The sequence below is a fragment of the Canis lupus genome, chromosome 9, assembly GCF_003254725.2.
Source record: "Canis lupus dingo isolate Sandy chromosome 9, ASM325472v2, whole genome shotgun sequence".
Classification (NCBI taxonomy): Eukaryota; Metazoa; Chordata; class Mammalia; order Carnivora; family Canidae; genus Canis; species Canis lupus.
In genome coordinates this window covers 15,062,674-15,082,095 of record NC_064251.1, presented here as the reverse complement: position 1 = coordinate 15,082,095, position 19,422 = coordinate 15,062,674, and the positions used below count along the sequence as shown (strand labels likewise).

Here is a 19,422-nt window from a genome sequence, read left to right as displayed (position 1 = left end):
CCGGGCGGGCGCCCCTGCCCAGGCGGGCCAGGAAGCGTCGGTCCCCGCCCCGCGCGGCTAGGCCCGCAGCCGGGGGACTTTGGAGTCGAGGAGGAAGCGCGGCGGGGCGGGGAGGTGGGGGTGTGTCGGAAGGCGGCGGCGGGGTTTTATAACCCGCAGGGCGGCCGCGGCGCGGGAGAAGGGGCAGCGCCGCACCGTGCACCGCGCACCGCGCACCCGCACCGCGCACCGCGCACCGCGCCATGGGGGCCGCGCCGGGCCGTCCCGGGCGGGGGCCGCTGCCGCTGCCGCTGCCGCTGCTGCTGCTGCTGCCGCTGCTCCTGCCGCCGCCGCCGCCGCCCGCCGCCCTGGCGCTCGACCCCGAGCTGCAGCCCGGAAACTTTGCCGCCGACGAGGCCGGGGCGCAGCTCTTCGTGCAGAGCTTCAACTCGAGCGCCGAGCTGGTGATGTACCAGAGCACGGTGGCCAGCTGGGCGTACGACACCAACATCACCGAGGAGAACGCGCGGCGCCAGGTGGGCGCGCGGGCCCGGGGCGGGGGCGGGGCGGGGCCCGGGCGCCCAATCACAGGCCCGCGGCCCGGCGCTGGGGGGCGGGGAGCCCCCGACCCCGCCGAGCCCCGCAGACCCGCGGTGGTGTCCCCGCGCGGTGCCGGGCGCATGGTCCGTGCCCGGTGCGAGCACCGAGGGGACGGAGCCGGCTCCCCTGGCCTCGAGCCCCCCCCGGTGGCGGCGCCCCGGGACGACCTCGGGCTGGGTCAGGGTGCCCGCTCGCTCCGGCCGCGGCCCCGGTGGCTTCAGCCTGCCCCTCACGGCTCCTGCCCCTGCTCATCGCCGCCTCCTTACCCTCCTCTCCAGCCGCCTCTCTTCTGGCCCCCGTTTCTGCTCCACCGTCCACCTGAGGCCGATTCCCCCAGTTCCTGACCCCGCAGGCCCGAGAGGAGGCCCCAGTGTCCGGGAGCCCCCCGCCTTCCTCCCGTTTAAGGAGCCATGGCCTCCCTGTATCCCCCCGGTGCCCGCAGGAGGAAGCGGCCCTGCTCAACCAGGAGTTTGCTGAGGTCTGGGGCCAGAAGGCCAAGGAGCTGTATGACCCGATCTGGCAGAACTTCAGCGACCCAGTCCTGCGAAGAGTCATCAGTGGTGTGCGCACCCTGGGCCCTGCCAACCTGCCTGTGGAGAAGCGTCAGCAGGTGGGCCCTCGGGACCTGGGCGGCGAGGCAGAAGTGGCCAGCTTGCCTCCAGGGCGTCCGGGCGCTGGCGGGGGAGCCTGGCAGGAAGGGACCCTGGGTAGGAGGCACCCTGGCTGCAGGAGAAGCCTCTGAGCCCAGAATGGCTTCCTGAAACATTGATTTCTCTTAGAGATGGGGTGTAGAAAGTGAAGTTCAAGTAAACGGATGAAAAGGGGGTTTTCAGTGTCTCCATCGAGGGATTTGGTGTATGGGTTTCTGAAAGACAGAGGACTGAGAAGGCATTGAGACCAGAGAGTCGAGAGGGGTTTGCCCTCATTGCAAGGCAGTGACTGAACTTGGACTTGAACCCCATCCCAAATTCTAAGGACACTTGTTTCCGCATCCACAGGCTGCCCCACTGGGAGGGGGATCAGTAGATTAGTGATCAGAAGTGTCCTGAGTGTCCTAGCCACGTCCCCTCTCCAGGCCTCCTTTTCATCCTAGCAAAGAGAGGAGAGGGGCGCCACCAGATTGTCTCTGGGGGTGTTCACTGCTAACATTTTCTCAACTCTAACTCTCCAGTACAACGCTCTGCTGAGCAACATGAACAGGATCTATTCCACAGCCAGGGTCTGCTTCTACCCCAACAAGACTGCCATCTGCTGGTCCCTGGACCCAGGTATGGCTCTGTCTCTATTGTCTCTGTTGGGGCTTCCCAGCCCTACCCCAAGGCCCAGCTGCACCCAGGAAGAGGGTGTGTTTAATGGGAGGGCCCTGAGGCACCTCGGTGGCTCAGTGGTTGAGCATCTACCTTTGGCTCAGGTCATGGTCCCAGGGTCCTAGGATGGAGTCCTCCATCAGGCTCCCCGCCATAGAAGCCTGTTTCTCCCTCTGCCTATGTCTCTGCCTCTCTCTGTGTGTCTCTCATGAATAAATAAAATCTTAAAAAAAAAAAAAAAAAAGGGAGGGCCCATGGAGGGAGTGGGTAAACCCAAAGGTATTGACCTCCAACCAGGGCTGAACAGTCAGATGCTCCCACATCCCTGCTTCTCCCAGCAGACTGATTTCTGAAACTCCAGCCTCCAGCTCCCACACCATCCCTGCCTCCATGGGTGCTTTGGCCTCTCCTATTCCCACTAGCCTTATTCCTGGCCGCCTGTGTTTTTTCCCTTTCATGGGTCCTTTCAGTCTCCCCAGAGCCCTCCACAGGCCTTAGACCTCTTGTGACCCTCCTTCTCTCCTCCCACACCCACACCCCCCTCATCTACTAGGTGGCCTAAGGTTAGCACTCCAACCAACGAGAGCTGTGAAGGATCTGTCTGGGTTTTGGCCTCTGGACACATCCTCTTTGTATCCCCTCCCTTAGAGCCTCACTTCCGTGGGGACAAGGGTCTCTCTTGAGTGCTTGCTTTGCATAGCTCCCAGCCCCATCCCGCCCAGCCTGTGGGCAGCCCTTGCCTTTGGGGACACTGTGATGAAAAGGGGGTTTTCAAAGTGTCTCCATCGAGGGATTTGGTGTATGGGTTTCTGAAAGACAGAGGACTGAGAAGGCATTGAGGCCAGAGAGTCGAGAGGGGTTTGCCCTCATTGCAAGGCGGTGACTGAACTTGGACTTGAACCCCATCCCCATGTGATGTTGAGGAAGCAGATAGAGATGGTGAGGACTGGCATGTGAGCTCTACTGTAGACCGTTGCTGCCTTGGTGGAAACAACTGACCCTGCTCCCCTGTGTCTCAGAGCTCACCCACATCATGGCCATCTCAAGAAACTACGCCCTGCTGCTCTATGCCTGGGAGGGCTGGCACAATGCTGTGGGCACCCCGCTGAAGCCCCTGTACCAGAACTTCACTGTCCTCAGCAATGAGGCCTACCAGAAGGATGGTGAGTTCGCCCACCCCATCCATGGTGGGAGTGAGTGCTGCCCTTCCCACCTTGCTGGGTGCTCCCCCATCCCCTGGCCCCACGGAGCCCAACCCCCGAGTCACACAGAGCAGCCATTACAATGACTCCATATACTGACTCAAGAAGGCACAGGTAGGTAGTGGACGGTGGAACCAGCTCAAGCCCCACCTGCCTTCATCCAGGCGGCTGTGCGGCCCTCACACTGCGCCTCCTGGCACACTTTGAAGCCCTAGCGCTCATCTTCACCTCTCCAGGATCTATCTAGCTGGAGTTAGAACAACCCCTAGTTGGAAAGTCTTAGAGCAGCAGCCCCCAAGCCGTCTTTCCTAACTAGCTGGCAGATACACGGGCCCGCAGCCAGGAGAATGGTGAAGCAGTAGCTGGGTGCCCCAGCCTGGGGCCTGAGCTGCACCCCCAACACTCCCCACCCTCCCCCCAGGCTTCTCAGACACAGGGGCCTACTGGCGCTCCTGGTATGAGTCGCCTACCTTCGTGGAGGATCTGGAGCACCTCTACCATCAAGTAGAGCCCCTCTACCTGAACCTCCATGCCTACGTCCGCCGCGCACTGCACCGCCGATATGGAGACAGATACATCAACCTCAGGGGACCCATCCCGGCTCACCTGCTGGGTAAGAATGTCACCTTGTCTCCCTCCACGCGTGTCCCACAGATTGTCCTCCACCTGTGTCACATTCTAGAGCACTCCTGCACATGAGCCCATGTGACTCCCTCAACAACCCCTTAAGGCAGGTGGCCCTTCTCAATCGTCAGTACTGTTCCTACTTTTCAGACAGGGTGCCCAGGGCTGGAGGCACATCGACTTAGCAGAGGGCAGAGAACTAGTAAAAGGTGGAGCTAGGAGTCACAGTGAAGACTTTGACTCCAGGTCCAATGCGGGAGGAATGATGATCTTAGACTATGTTCCAGGAAGCAAGCCCTTTGGAGGGCCTGCCTCAGCATCAGGAGTCGGGGACCCTGGTAGCATAGGGAAGGAACTTAGGCTCCCCCTGTCAACCCTGGGGAACCCAGAGCATTTGGGAGTGCGAGTGGGCCTGAGATGCTGAGCAGGCTGCTACACTTGAGTGCCCAGGCTCCAGGTGCCAGGGACCCAGAGTCCTGCTCAGTGACACACCTGGGGAAGCGGGCAGGGAGGACACTGGCCAGGCAGGGAGCTAAACTGTCTGGCCTCCCTCCTCTGTCTAGGGGACATGTGGGCCCAGAGCTGGGACAACCTCTATGACATGATGGTGCCTTTCCCCGACAAGCCCAGTCTCGATGTTACCAGCACTATGGTGCGCAAGGTAAGCTCGGAGTCAGGCTGGGGTGGGGGTAGCACACAGGAGTCAGACATGGGGAGAAGGGGAGAAAGAAGTCACATGAGGGAGATGGGGAGGGGAGGGACCTCGCTCCGTCCCTTTCTACGGCCTGGAGTGTATGTACAAACCGTGAGTTGAGGCCTGTGTCCTGGCTGAAGTGCCAACCCCCCCTCCAGGACCCCTCAGGTAAGTGGAGTGTGGGTAACCATCTACTTTTGTTTTCCCACTGTGGTTAATAGGGGCTCTGCTTCTGGGAAGGGAGGCCGCAGAGCAGAGACTCCCGTCATGGGAAAGGAGCCAACCCTAGGCCTGCCCCCCACCCACCCCAGGACAACCACAGTGAGCTCCCATAGCTGGTCCCTGACTTGTACCTGCACACCCCCCACCAGGGTTGGAACACTACGCACATGTTCCGGGTGGCAGAGGAGTTCTTCACCTCCCTAGGGCTCTCGCCCATGCCTCCTGAGTTTTGGGCAGGGTCCATGCTGGAGAAACCAACCGACGGGCGTGAGGTGGTGTGCCATGCCTCTGCCTGGGACTTCTACAACAGGAGAGACTTCAGGTCTAGACATGGGAGGGAAGGGGGGGCGGTCTGGAGCTCCAGGAAGGGTGGGCTCGCTGGGCACGGAAAAGCCGGTTTCCAGGTCCACCTCCACCCCAGCCCCAATACTGTTTGGGGGCCGCTGGGTCTCTTCCAAGGTCATTGGGTATATGAGACCCTTTGGGCTGCCCTCCCTTGGCAGCTTTGGCAGGTGGCGGCTCTGTACACTGGAGTGGAGGAGAAAGACCTGAGTGTGGGCTGGACAAGGCAAAGCATTTATATGTTTCCACCAGCTCCTTGGAGGCGCAGGGCCGTGTCCGCTTGGCTCCTTTCCCTTAGGTGCCAGCCTCCCTGTGCTCTGGCCCTTGCCCTGCCCTGTCCCTCACCTTCACGCTCACCATCTCTCTGCCCCAGGATCAAGCAGTGCACGCGGGTTACGATGGACCAGCTGTCCACGGTGCACCACGAGATGGGCCATGTGCAATACTATCTGCAGTACAAAGAGCAGCCTGTCTCCCTGCGCCAAGGGGCCAACCCCGGCTTCCATGAGGCCATCGGGGATGTGTTGGCGCTCTCCGTCTCCACTCCTGCACATCTTTACAAAATTGGCCTGCTGGACAATGTCAGCAATGACATAGGTATGGGAGGTGGAGAGGACCGAGCCCAGCCCCACCTGGACCCTATTCCAGCCCACAGCAGGACAGCTTGCCCACGCTCCCACCTGCGCTTCCTGGTTCTTCCTCTCTGCCCCAGGTCAGGAGGCTCTGGGGATCCACCTGGAGCCTCACAGCTCACCCCAAGTCCCAACTGGACACTGCCCAAGGACCCTCTCCCAAGCAGGGCTCTATGGTCGTGAAGGCTGGCCTTCCCTTCTCTATGTCTGCCGACTCCGCCTCCTGCTGGCTCCTGCCCAGTCCCACCCTATCCAGCTGGACTCGCATCTCCTTCTGACCTCACTCTTCTCATCTTGTCTTCCAACAGAAAGTGACATCAATTTCTTGTTAAAGATGGCACTGGAAAAAATTGCCTTCCTGCCCTTCGGCTACTTGGTAGACCAGTGGCGTTGGGGGGTCTTTAGTGGGCGTACCCCCCCTTCCCGCTACAACTTTGACTGGTGGTATCTTCGGTGAGTAAAGAGGGAGCAGGAAAGGGCCTAACCCCAACGTGGCTGATGTTGTCTCCACCCTTTTCCCTACCTATTCTTTCCTACCTAAAACTCCCTCCTCCAGGAAGTCTTCCACCATTCACCAAAAGGGGGAAGGGACAGCCTGGTGGGAACACCTGCAAAGGCCAAAGCAGCAGAAGTGCACAACACTTCTGTCCTAAGACAATTGAACCACTCTCTTCTAGAACCAAGTATCAGGGGATCTGTCCTCCAGTTGCCCGAAATGAAACCCACTTTGACGCCGGAGCTAAGTTTCACGTCCCAAATGTGACACCATACATCAGGTACTAGCGGCCCCCTCCTGCCCAGTTCTGTCCCACCATTTGTCCCCATGATCCTCTGCTCCCTCGCCCCCAGAGCCTGAATTTAAGTAGGCCTCTCTCTTGCGCCCACTGGCTTCTCTCTTCTCCCCTAAGGCAGCCCCTTTCTACCCCGGGAGGAGCTGCATGGGGCCTGGGCAAGGCCCCCCCCGCCCCCCTAATGCCCCTCCTGTACTGGCAGGTACTTCGTCAGTTTTGTCCTGCAGTTCCAGTTCCATCAAGCCCTGTGCAAGGAGGCAGGCCACCAGGGCCCGCTGCACACGTGTGACATCTACCAGTCCACCCAGGCGGGGGCCAAGCTCCGGTGTGTAGGGGCATGGGGAGGGCCAGTGGGAGGCGAGGGGAGAGGCAGGAGGGAGATGTGTCTGGAAAGCGACAGGCTGCTCATAGGAGAGCCACGGGGCTCCTGGTGGAGGGTGCCTTTCTTCCTTTCCACGCCCGTCTGCCTCTCATCAAGTATTTACGGAGTCCCTGCTCCCCTGCCAAGCTCCTAGTCTCCAGAGTCCTGCTGTTGCTGTTCTGGGAGGTGGGCCAGAGGCCCGGCTGGGATGCAGGCCTGAGCCTCGTACCCACCGTGCCCACTCTGCCCGACAGGGAGGCACTGCGGGCAGGCTCCTCAAGGCCCTGGCAGGACGTGCTCAGGGAGGCGATTGGCTCAGACACCCTGGACGCTCAACCACTGCTCGACTACTTCCAGCCCGTCAGCCGATGGCTGCAGGAGCAGAACAAGCGCAACGGCGAGGTGCTGGGATGGCCAGAATACCAGTGGCGGCCACCGATGCCCAACAATTACCCACAGGACATTGGTAAAGCCCTGAGTGAGGGTGGGGCGGGTGCTAAAGTGAGTTCTCAATTCCGGGCTCCGGACCCAGTCCCCTTGGTTCCTGGTTCCTGGTTCCTGGTAGCAGCAAACAGCTGGGCCCCGGCACCCTACCCCAAAAGACTGTGCAGCACCCTTAGCTCATCACAGGGACCCGGGCGGAGAATGGGCATGTCTTTTTCCCCAGCATTCTAGGGAGGGTGTGTCTAGATCTAAGTGCCCCCCCGGGGGGGGGCAGGCTGGTGGGCACACTGCTCTATGAGATCACATTACAGGCTCCACTCTTATTGGCCAGAGGGCTGTGGCTACAGGGCTCTGGTGTCCTGCGGCCATGGGCCAAGGTTGGGCTGCTCCAGGACTGCCTAGCCTCTTTCTCCTCCTGCTCTGCTGTGGGCACCCTATGCTGGTCCCCAGCCAGGAGGCCACCTACCAGGTGACAACCACCCAGGGAACAACCAGCCAGGCAAAAACCAGAAGCCAGACAACAACTCGCCAGACAACTCACCAGGCAACAAGCAGCAGCCAGACAACCCAGAGCCCAAGTGGTAGCAGCTGGGGGGCAGGACGGGGCCTGGAAGGAAAGGAGCAGGAGGTGGGGGCAGTTCTGGGGGCAGAAGCAGGCCAACCTGCAACAGAGGGCAAGGGGAGGCCTGTCTGTTTCCCTCTCTGTTCCACAGGCCTGGTGACCGATGAAGTTGAGGCCAGAAGGTTTGTGGAGGAATATGACCGGAGATCGCTCGTGATATGGAATGAATATGCTGAGGCTAACTGGAACTATAACACCAATATCACCACAGAGACCAGCAAGATCCTGGTAGGGGGCCCCCTCCATGCCCTGGACTCGCATGGGCACCCACACTCACGCACACGTACAGCACATATGTGCTCCTCCCCTCAGGGACTGATCCTCCAAACCCAAGGCAGAGCCAAATGCCCCCTCCCTCCCTCAGTGTGGCTGCAGAGGGGTGGGGCGAGGGGAGCAGAGCTGTCAGAATTTGTGAAAAATCTAGATGGAATATCTCAAATAATACTCGGCTTCAGGTTTGGGTGGGCATCTACTCAATGCCTAACAAAGTTGTCTTTCATTAGCAAGTAATCTGCTGTTAGTACTAGAATGGTTTGCACAGACAGGTGATGCTAAGGGTGGATTTTTAGATTGACAACCCCTTTTTGCCACCACAGTGAGGGCTAGCTTCCCCTCACCCCCTTCCCTGCCTATGTGGTAAGCGCAGGTTACACCGAGGTGAGCCACAGAGAGCTAATGTTTTTTGAAGACTATTGTTTGTTGGCCACCATTCCTTGGTGCTTTACATCTCCTGCCTCCTTTGTTCTTCAACAGCCTTGCAAAAGTAGTGATCTTATTCACATTTTACAGAAGGGACTCCGAAGCTCAGAGAGGCCACAGAGCTAATACCAACCTTCTCCATCCTAACAAGTTACAGGCTGGGCTTCCCCTTCTCTACCCCAGCCAGGATATGTCTTGTGTGACTATGGGTATCCGTTGAGGGACATGTACCGCATGCAAGACATTACAGACATTACAGACAGTCCAGGTTGAAGAGCAAAGGCAACAATCTGATAAAACAGCCCCCCGCCATGGCAGCCCCCAGTCCCCTCCAGTAGTCCTCCTTTGACACAGCTCCTGGGCCTCACGACATGCCTCCCCCTATACCTTCAGCTGCAGAAGAACATACAGATGGCAAACCACACCTTCAAGTTTGGCACCTGGGCCAGGCAGTTTGACGTGACTAACTTCCAAAATGCGAGCATCAAGCGGATGATAAAGAAAATTCAGGACCTAGAACGGGCAGCACTCCCTGCCAAGGAGCTGGAAGAGGTATGTGGCTTGTGGCTTGTGGGGAGCAGGGAATGGAAGATCCAGGACCAGGACCAGGTCCTGGCTCAGGGGAGTGAGCCTAGTACAAGGTCTGGCCTTCGTGCTGCTTCCTCTTCCTCTATCTGTTGTGACATCTGCCGTGGTGACATCACCCACAGAATTACTGAGAAGGGAGCACCTTTGGGAACACACTCCCCCAGCTCCACAGTAACCCCCCACCCCCCGGGTGGTGCCAGGGGCAGAACGGGTAGCAAAGGTTGCAGCTTGCCGCCTGTCTTCTTCCTCCTGCAGTACAACAAGATCCTGCTGGACATGGAAACCACTTACAGCGTGGCCTCTGTGTGCCACACCAATGGCACTTGTCTGCAGCTGGAGCCTGGTGAGTGCACGTGGGGAACGAGAGGGAGATGGGGGAGGCTGGCGTTGGCAGTGTTAGGGGTGCTGGCCCTTGGAGAGGGTCAGGTGCTCCTACCTCGTGGGGGACTCACTCGCTGTTTTCTACCAGTGGGGCTTCTCTGCCACCACTTAGATTGGGCACGTACTTCATCTCCAAGCTGATCGTAGCCTTATATCCACCCTTCTGCCCCCTCTGGGCCCTCCCTGGATTCCTCTCTATTCCTCTCTGCCCTCTGCCCTTCAAAGTAGGAGGTACCTCAAATTTGTCTGTTGAGTGCTTAGATCCCCAACTAGGGATAGTAACTCTAGGTACCTTCCTTCCTTCACCCTATCTGTGTCTTTCCCACCTTCTCTGGCCTCCTCCTTGCTCCCCCATCCCCCAAATTGAAGCCACAGCTCATAGAACCCAATCCCATCTTAAAGGAATGGACCAGCTCTTGCTTGTCCCCTTTCTCTCTCCACATTGGCTGGTCCTTTTTACCTTCTTCCCTTTGAAAGAGCTCACCCTGGACACCCAAGTACCTGCACACAGATATGTTCCCTTCTCCCTCCTGACCCATTCTCCCAAGGGTTGGGGAGCCAGAGGCATAAACATTCTTCCTGAGGAATCGCTACCCAGAAACCATCTCTTCCTGGCCCTCTGCCCAACTCCCACATTAGAACAATGACAAATAGAGGGGAAATGGAAAATAAACAGGAGAGAGAGACAGTTTTCCTGAGACAGGGTTTGGCCTACGGTTTGTATACATGGGGATGCACGCACAGTGTTGTGGGGGCGTATGTGTGCTGTGTGCATGTGTGTGCGCACGGTTATGGAGAAGAGCGTTAAAGGGAGTGTAGTCTTCACCCTCTCCCCCACCCCCCACCAATTAGCCTCTTAATCCAGACCTGGGCCATCAGATCACTGCCGTTAGTAAGATGAAGAAGCACCCACAAAACAGAATACATCAGCAGAGGGCAGAGGTGAAATTCTCCAAATATGTTTTTTTTTTTTCAAACAATTCATTGGAATGTACTTTCTCTGTGAGAAGGAGGTATCACGAAGCATATTCCAAAACAGGGAGAGAGAGAGCACAAGTCAGATAATGAGGTGTGTATGGCCCTGAATGGTTGTAGCCTTCCGGCGCAGGCTGGTGGCCAGGAAGGGGAGCCACCACTGGTCTGCGTGGGGCTTCAGAAATGACATGTGAGTTCAGGCCATTCTCGTTCCGGCTCCGCCCCGTGCATGTCAGCTCCATGCAATCCATATGGAGGAGGCTACACACGCGGCATGGCTTTGACAGGACACAGAGCCAGGACTTCTGGCTCCTTGAAGGTGCTGGGATGGCTCTCTGTACTTTGTCTCCATGGCTGTCCTTGTATTCCGTCCAGTTCACGAGCAGTTTGTGAAAGATGTCCTGGGTCCCGTGAAGACGCAGAGACCAATGAGGCACACACCCTGCTCAGGGGCCTCATGCTCCCATTAGATTTTTTCACCCCCATGAATGTTGGTTTACCCCCATTTTACAGATAGGGCAAGGGGGGTCTTGTGACCCGTGAGGTTATTCTGGGACACTAGATAGGAACTTGGGTCTTGTGACCTCCAAACCATTTGTCCTTCCCACGGAGGGATGAGCAGGGAATCAGTGGGCACCAGCAGCAGCTCCAGGGTCTGGACCTTTGCTTTGTGCCTGGTTGGGCCACTTCCTGGCTGGGGGGACCTGCCATGTCACCAAAACACTCATGTGAAAACCAGCACACCCCTCACAGGAGTGTTGTGCCCCCTAAGCCTGAGGCGGTTGCCCTGTGGAGACCTTTCTAGAAAGTGCACCACCCTTTCTCCCATTTCACTAGACTTGTTGCCTGTACAGGCCTTTTCACGAGTCTCACCATGCTTACCCCAGCTCCAAACCCCTGTGACTGACTTCACCTTATAGGAGGTGGGAGGGGAGTCAAGGGCTAGAGGCTCGAGCCATTCAACCCGTCCCTGCAGATCTGACGAATCTGATGGCCACATCCCGGAAATATGAAGATCTGCTGTGGGCCTGGAAGAGCTGGCGAGAAAAAGTGGGGAGAGCAATCCTCCCTTTTTTCCCCAAGTACGTGGAACTTGCCAACAAGGCTGCCCGGCTCAACGGTAAGTCCCTCCTGCCAGTATCACTAGCTCTCTGGTTCCAGCCCTACTAGGGGCCTCTGAAGCATCCTCTGAGCCCCAAAACTTGATGAGAGGGAGGTCCCTAGAGGAGGTGGGGCTGAGGGCACTCCAGGACTGGTCGGGTGTCCAGAGAGCCTGGCCACATCCCCTCTGCAGGCTACGAAGATGCAGGTGACTCCTGGAGAGCCATGTATGAGATGCCGTCCCTGGAGCAAGACCTGGAGCAGCTTTACCAGGAGCTGCAGCCACTCTACCTGAACCTCCACGCCTACGTGCGCCGGGCCCTGCACCGCCACTACGGGCCCCAGCACATCAACCTGGAGGGCCCCATTCCAGCTCACCTGCTGGGTGAGGACAAGTCCTGGGGGGGAGGGCCAGTGCTATCCAGAGGGCAGAGGGCAGGCTGGGGGGGATCTTTGGACAGCATGTCAGGTGGCTGGAATGAAGATGTGAGGCCGGAGCTGGGGTGGGGTGGCAGCTGGGTGCAAGGAGATGAGCCCCCTGCTTGCTTTGAGCACCACAATTGCTACAGAGCCACATGGGGCGGGTCACCCAGATGGATCAGTGGAGGAATTTATAATAATGATGCAGGAGACCATACCACCCAAGATGGCAGCTCAAGACGGCATAACAGCGGGGAGGCAGGGGGTGAGGAAAGGCTGTGAGTTAGACCTGGGGCCTCCCCATAGGTGGCATGTGACCAGAGCCTTGAAAGATGACAGGCTCGGACAGACGGAATGGGAGATGTAGTGGGAGGAAGGAGAAGAGCAGACACAAAAGGTTCAGGCTAAGGGGAGTTAGGAGAACAGAGGAGAGTATGGAGAGTGTAGATCCATCCCAGCTTTTGGACCCTCGTTTTTTTTTTAGGGGTTGTAAACTGAGATGCCCTGAACACAGGAAGTAGGTAGTGGAAGACAGAGAGGGGTGGTGGAGAGAGCAGCAAAGCCAGAGGCTATCGGGTTCTTGTCCCCGTCGGGCCACTGAGAACACATCCTTGGAGGGCTTGTTACTGTGAGCAGAGGCCAGACAGGGCCACAGACCATTCGCCAATCATGAGGGAGACCCCAGAAATTCATCCAGGTTTGGGGACCTTGTAGCCTAAGAGACCAGCCATCCTGGATCCCACTCAGGTGAGACCAAGAATATCAGAATGGACATCAGCTTGATGACTGAGGAACACAGAGCCCGAAGAGGAGGCCCTGTGCCCAATGGCCCTGGGAATGGGGGCAGAGCTGGGGCATAGAGCTCAGACCTTGGCACTCAGAGCCAGTAATGACCTGGTGGGCTGGATGTGGAGGCTGGAGACAATGCATATCAAATGCCTAACACAGTTTGCAAACAGTAGGTGCTCAAGAGATGCTGTTAAGATCCTAAGACTGGGATCTGGTTCCTTCTCCATGGGTGATGGTGCTGAGTGTAGGAAATAACACCTGTTTCTCCCCTTTCTCTTCTCTTCCCCCATCTGCCTCCAGGGAACATGTGGGGTCAGACGTGGTCCAACATCTATGACTTGGTGGTACCCTTCCCTTCAGCCCCCAAGATAGATGCCACAGAGGCCATGATAAAGCAGGTGCACACTGGGCCCCTGGTCACATTTCTGCTCCTCCAGGGCAGCCCCAGGGCACAGGGGAGGGGAGACCTCTGCCTCAGTGGGACAGGAATTCCCTCTGGCTTGGCCCTCTTCCAACCCCCACCCTGACTGCAGCACACAGTCTGCTCCCTTCGTCCCGCCCCCAGTTTTGGCAGAGCTCCCTCTGCTTGCAGGGCTGGACTCCCAAAAGGATGTTTGAAGAAGCGAACAATTTCTTCACCTCCCTGGGGCTGTTGCCTGTGCCCTTTGAGTTCTGGAATAAGTCAATGCTGGAGAAGCCGACTGATGGGCGGGAAGTAGTGTGCCATGCCTCCGCCTGGGACTTCTACAATGGCAAGGACTTCAGGTGTGTCCAGGTGGCAGCCAGGGGACCATATCCTGAGCCCAGTAGCAAGGAGATGAGCCAAGTAAAGGTTCTACTATTGTCCCCTCAGCCATAGCAAGCAAAGCAAGTATAGGGACCAGAGCTTAGGATGAGGGGTCAAGAGCATTGGGCCTGACCCTGGGCTTAGCCATTCGCTTCTGGCAGGGGCATCTTGTCTACCAGATGAGGGTCTTCTCGGGCCCTGACCAGTCCTGGGTGAGAGCAGTGTGAGCTGCCTAGCTTTCCCTCATTCTGGGGCAGCCCCTGCGTATTGCAGGCCATCTATGTGGGTGTGTGTGCCTTGATACAGAGAAGAACCTGAGGGCACTGAGGACTTCACACAGATCCACCATCGGCAGAGGCTCAGAAGTTGTCTTCATCAGAGGATAGTTATTTATTGCTGCAGAACAAACCACCCCAAACTTAGTGATATAAAAAAAAATTGTTCATGTTCATGATTTTATGAGTCAGGAGAGCAGGCAACATGAAGTGGACATGGCTTGCTCCTGCTGTACAATGATGGAGACCTCAGCTGGGGTGGCTCTGATGGCTGGAGACGGCAGGGTAGCTCAGTGGGGCCATCTGTCTGGGGACTCGGTTCTGGCCCTTGATTGGGTTCCTCATCTTTTCTCCATGTGGCATGCACTGGGACAGAAGGGATCAAGTTGGCTTCTTTATTCAGATGTTGAGTCCTTGGACTGGGATGATTGGAGCAGCTGGGGGTTGGTGGGACATCTCTGTCTCCAGGCTAGCCTGGGCTTCCTCCCAGTATGAGAGTCAGGTAGATTTCCTACTTGGCACTTGGCATCCCCCAGAAAGAAGGCAAAAATAGCCAGTCCTGCTAAGGCTAAATCCAAAACTGGCAGTCATTTCTGCCACACTTTATTGGCTAATGCAAGTCACAAGGCCAACCCAGATTCAAAGGAGGGAAAGAAGACCCCATGTCTTGGGAGAAGTGGCAAAGATGATCTGCCACTATTGACGAAGTGTCTTCTTATAAGAGTGGACATAGAGAGACTAGAACAAACCAGCCAGGGTTCACTGGATTGCCTGCCCTTGGGCCCTTCCTCCAAAGGTATGAGGACTTCAACTGTAGGGCTAGATGTAGACAGAATCTGGGGGTCTTCCCTTATATGAGGAGTCATAGGAGAAGATGGACAGACCCCAACCTTGGTGTAATGGGGATGCTGGGAAGCTCTTCCCCTCCCAATACAATGACAGAAAAACAGGGTCAACCGAACTGAAGGGCTCTGAAATCCTCATAGGGGATTTCACTGGCTCACAAAAGAGAATGTGGAAAGGGACACCTGGGTGGCTCAGCGGTTGAACGTCTGTCTTCGGCTCAGGGTGTGATCCCGGAGTCCTGAGATCGAGTCCCACATCGGGCTCCTTGCATGGAGCCTGCTTCTCCTTCTGCCTATGTCTCTGCCTCTCTCTGTGTGTCTCTTATGAATAAATAAATAAAATCTTAAAAAAAGAGAAAAAATGAGGAAAGAGAGGAAGGTGGGACCTCCAGTGTGGACAGCTCTGCAGATGACATTTCAGCCCTAGCCGTAGACGTCCGGGGGTGAATATGTTTGCTGGTGTTGGGCACATGGGAGGCAGAATAGCTCAGAATAACTGTTGTTTGCTCCAGGAAGCCTAAGTCTTAGAAGAGACAAAATGTGTGCATGAAAAACAACGGAACCCACATTCTAGAAACTCCTACACTAATAACTGAGTGTCCCAATGCCTCTAGAGCATGTACTTTGTACAGTTAGAAAACATGGCAGCAGTGAGGGCTGGAGTTATTGAGGGAAGCTGGAGGCAGAGAGTGGCCTGAATGACCATGCTTTAGGGGCTTCCAACCCTCAGATTCCCTCTTTCTCAGGCTTACTCCATGCCTCCTTTGGTTTTCCTTCCCATAATGCTGTGTTTCCTGCACAGAGCATTGATGGGCATCTGCTCTGTGTGCAGTAAGGACAGCAGATGCCTTTGCCCCGCCCCCGTGTTCCAGGATCAAGCAGTGCACCACTGTGAACATGGAGGACCTGGTGGTGGCCCATCACGAGATGGGCCACATACAGTATTTCATGCAGTACAAGGACTTGCCTGTGACCTTCCGGGAGGGCGCCAACCCTGGCTTTCATGAGGCCATTGGAGATGTGCTGGCACTCTCCGTGTCTACCCCCAAGCACCTCCACAGCATCAACCTGCTGAGTAGCGAGAGCGGTGGCTACGGTGAGACAGGAACGGGAGGTCCTGGTGGGCAGAGGGGCTGAGAGGGGGCAGTGCGCTTGGGAAGCAGGGAGAGGACACTCGATGGCTCATAGACAGAGGCTGAGACAGAACAATGGAAAACAAGGATGCCACCAGCAGGGTGAGCCGGGAGGATGGAACCCACATACCAGCCCAAGAGGCAGGTTGCTAGACCCAGGGGGATATAGCCCTCTCCTGCCCTCTCCACCCGCTGCACACCTGTCCTGGCTGAGCCGCTGTGAGATGGCTGGAGATCTGATGACCAGCGTCCCTTCCCTCTGCAGAGCAAGACATCAATTTTCTAATGAAGATGGCGCTTGACAAGATCGCCTTTGTGCCCTTCAGCTACCTGGTTGACCAGTGGCGCTGGAGGGTATTTGATGGAAGCATCACCAAGGAGAACTACAACCAGGAGTGGTGGAACCTCAGGTGCTAGAATGCTCCTGTGGGGGCCTGGGGTGGAGGGTGTCTCCATGGATGTCTGCATGTGTGAGTGTTCAGGTCACTGTCTGTACACGTAGTGCATGTTTGTGTGTGTGTGTGTGTTTGTGTGTGTGTATGTAAGTGATGAGGTGCACAGGGGGTGATTGTGCAGAGAGGCACAACACACCAGAGTCTGGGGTGTTCTGTGTAGCTCCAGGGGCAAGGACTACCCTTTACTTAAAAAACACCAACTCCTCCTGACTTGATTCTCCCCAAACCCTCCCTTCAATTTTCCTTTCCCCTTGGCAGGCTGAAGTACCAGGGCCTCTGCCCCCCAGTGGCCCGTTCTCAAGGGGACTTTGACCCAGGGGCCAAGTTCCATGTTCCTTCAAGTGTGCCTTATATCAGGTAAAGGGGAAGGGAAGAGGTCATTCCGTATTCAAAGTGCCATCACTGCCCTGTCGGGGGCTCTCTGTCCAGTGACCTGGGGGGCCTGGCTGAGTGGCATGCTGTGCTGAGGCCACTCACCTGCAACTAAGGTTCACTCTTGTTTCACACTTTTGATGTGATGAGAGCCTCCCCCTCCAGGAGTTGAACACAGAAACTATTATAATTGGCTAATGGTTACAAGACCTTGGTTGGATAGTTAACATTATTAACTGTGACCCATAACTTTGGCTAGATCATGACCTAAGCACTGCTTTGTTTTTAAACAAGATTGTTATTCCTTTACTATATATTCAACATATTGCCCATGATATCATTTGAGTTGTACCTGGAAGAATGTCTATATAGTAAAGCAAGGGTTAGAGACCCAGTTGGATCTGGGGGCCCTCCCTGGGAGGGAAGGGTCTGGAGAGACCTCAAGGGGAGGGGTCCGGGTGTCTCTGAGCTGCAGGTAGGCTGAGGCCACCTGTGAGGCAAAGCAGAGGGTGGTGAGGGCTGCCCCAGGAGGGCTGTAGCCACCTCTAGCCCTTGCCACCTCTATTCCATGGAAGCCCAGTGAGGGAGGGCTTGTGATCACTGTGCCCACCTTTCCACCTTAGCATCTGACATGATGTCAGCATATAGTCAAGAAACAACTGTAGGGTGGGTGAATTGTGCTCCCAGAGTCCAGGAAGGGAGAGAAAGCCTGCTCAGATGTTCCAGAGAACATTAGGACCAAGGGGGCCCAAGGACATCTCAGAACAGGCCCAACCTGGGCAGTGGACGAGTATGACCTGTAAGGAGCACCTGCCTTTTCTGCTGGTTTCCCAGCTCCCAAGCCAGCATTAGCTTTCACATGGAAGCCAGTTGAAGATAATTCTCTAGGCAGGGTGGGCAAAGGAGACACATTCCAAATTCTGACCAGCAACCTTGGCAAAGCACTTTTAAGAAATGCCAGGAAAGTCAGTGGCACATGGCTTGTGCCCAGCATTCAAAGTGGGAGGCCTGCCCTGGTGGTTTGGGACATTCTGAACCCAGGGTGGAGAGGTTGCTCTGGACTTGACTGGCAGATTTCTACCAGGGAATCCCTGCTGTTTGGGATAAATGCAGGTGACCCTTGAGGCAACACCTGGCCTCTACTTACATTGACCCCAGGAATCAAGACCTCACTGCCTCGGAAGCAACCTGCCAAATCTTTGAAGGGCTCTGCCCTGACCCTCCTCACCTATGAGTGATCCCAGAGGCCCTCAGAACAGGTCCTCCTGAGATGTAAAGGGAGCCTCTCGGGTGGGAGGCATGGAGATGGGGAGCCTTGATGATCCTGAAGACCCGAGGGTGAGCTCACCCTGACATGCTGGCTGCAGTGGAAGATGAGGGGCGGCCAGGGCTCAGGGGCTCAGGTCCTCAACCACCCCCACCTCACCCCACGCTTCCCTCCACTCCAGGTACTTTGTTGGCTTTGTCATTCAGTTCCAATTCCATGAGGCTCTGTGTCAGGCAGCTGGCCATAAGGGCCCCTTGCACACGTGTGACATCTACCAATCTAAGGAGGCCGGGAAGCGCCTGGAGTGAGTCTTCTCTGCCTTTCTTCTGACCATTCCCCACCCTCTAACTCCTCAGCTTTGAGGAACCCGGTGGGGCTCTTCTGGAAACACCCACCAGTTTGGTGCCTGGACTGGGGATCCCAGGTGGAGCCTGTGCCAGGCCTGCATGTGGCATCCCAGTAGGAAACTAGAGCCTCTGGGCCCCAGTCATCCCTCCCCTACCCCCGCTCCCACCCCCAGACCCACCCCTGCCCTCCCAATCCCAAAGGAGGTTTAGGCTATGAAGGGGGGGATGGAGGGTGGGAATTAGGCCGGGCCAGGAGCAGTGAGCTTCTCCACCTGTCCTTCTGACTCGGTTTCCCTTCTTTGGCGCTGCCCCCAGGGATGCCATGAAACTGGGCTTCAGTAAGCCGTGGCCGGAAGCCATGAAGCTGATCACGGGCCAGTCCAACATGTCTGCATCAGCCATGATGAACTACTTCAAGCCGCTGCTGGACTGGCTGCTCACGGAGAACGGGCGGCACGGGGAGAAGCTGGGCTGGCCTCAGTACAACTGGACGCCAAACTCTGGTACTCCCCCCCCCCCCCCCGGGCCGGGCCCTCCCCCGTCGAGGCGGGCTGCAGTCCCAGAGCGAGGACAGGGAAGCCGGCCTGGGGAGCCCCGGCCGCCCGCCCACCGTCTGCCCCCTTGCTTCTCCCGCCCAGCTCGCTCCGAAGGCCCCTTACCGGGCACCGGCCGCGTCAACTTCCTGGGCCTGGATCTGGAGGAGCAGCAGGCCCGCGTGGGCCAGTGGGTGCTGCTCTTCCTGGGCGTCGCCCTGCTGGTGGCCACCTTGGGCCTCACCCAGCGGCTCTTCAGCATCCGCCACCACAGCCTCCGCCGGCCCCACCGAGGGCCCCAGTTTGGCTCCGAGGTGGAGCTGAGACACTCCTGAGGTGACCGCTGACCGGGCCGGGCCTGCCGGGGAGCGTCCGCCACCGAGAGACCCGACCGGGGGCTCGGGCCGTGGGCTGAGGACCCACCACTCCTCTCACGGCTCACCCCAGCGCGCCCGCCTCCTGTCACCCCGCCTGTCACCTCCCTCCTCACCACGCCTCGAATCCTGTGCTGACGATCCGCCCTCCGGACCACAAACCCCCGTGGCCCCTGCCCCCGAGTCCCCGGGCAGCAGGCCACCTAACACGGAGCCCCCTCCCAGTCTCTCTGTGAATACAATTAAAGGACCTGCCTCCCC

At 57.3% G+C, this 19,422-nt stretch overlaps 1 protein-coding gene across 2 annotated transcripts; it reads left to right on the top strand.

The window, feature by feature from the left end:
- The first annotated feature begins 227 nt into the window (after positions 1-227).
- Positions 228-19,422, top strand: LOC112652939 (angiotensin-converting enzyme). Of its 2 annotated transcripts, XM_025436646.2 has the most exons (25): positions 228-515; positions 1,022-1,189; positions 1,751-1,847; positions 2,906-3,049; positions 3,510-3,701; positions 4,276-4,373; positions 4,778-4,950; positions 5,344-5,567; positions 5,911-6,055; positions 6,280-6,378; positions 6,596-6,718; positions 7,009-7,220; positions 7,912-8,048; positions 8,913-9,071; positions 9,363-9,450; positions 11,440-11,583; positions 11,758-11,949; positions 13,074-13,171; positions 13,366-13,538; positions 15,553-15,776; positions 16,079-16,223; positions 16,527-16,625; positions 18,089-18,211; positions 18,570-18,757; positions 18,893-19,422. In XM_025436646.2, exons 1-25 carry the CDS (start codon positions 243-245, stop codon positions 19,120-19,122), a joined length of 3,948 nt encoding a protein of 1,315 aa, XP_025292431.1. In that variant the 5' UTR covers positions 228-242; the 3' UTR covers positions 19,123-19,422. The 2 variants fall into 2 exon arrangements, with proteins under 2 accessions (XP_025292431.1, XP_025292432.1); XM_025436647.3 differs by lacking the exons at positions 228-515; positions 1,022-1,189; positions 1,751-1,847; ... (7 more) ...; positions 6,596-6,718; positions 7,009-7,220 and adding an exon at positions 7,512-7,779.

Coding starts and splice junctions, on each gene's coding strand:
- LOC112652939 (XM_025436646.2), top strand. CDS start 243: ATGGGGGCCGCGCCGGGCCGTCCCGGGCGGGGGCCGCTGCCGCTGCCG. Junction 6,719..7,008: donor CAGGCGGGGGCCAAGCTCCG/GTGTGTAGGGGC, acceptor TCTGCCCGACAG/GGAGGCACTGCGGGCAGGCT. Junction 11,950..13,073: donor CATTCCAGCTCACCTGCTGG/GTGAGGACAAGT, acceptor ATCTGCCTCCAG/GGAACATGTGGGGTCAGACG.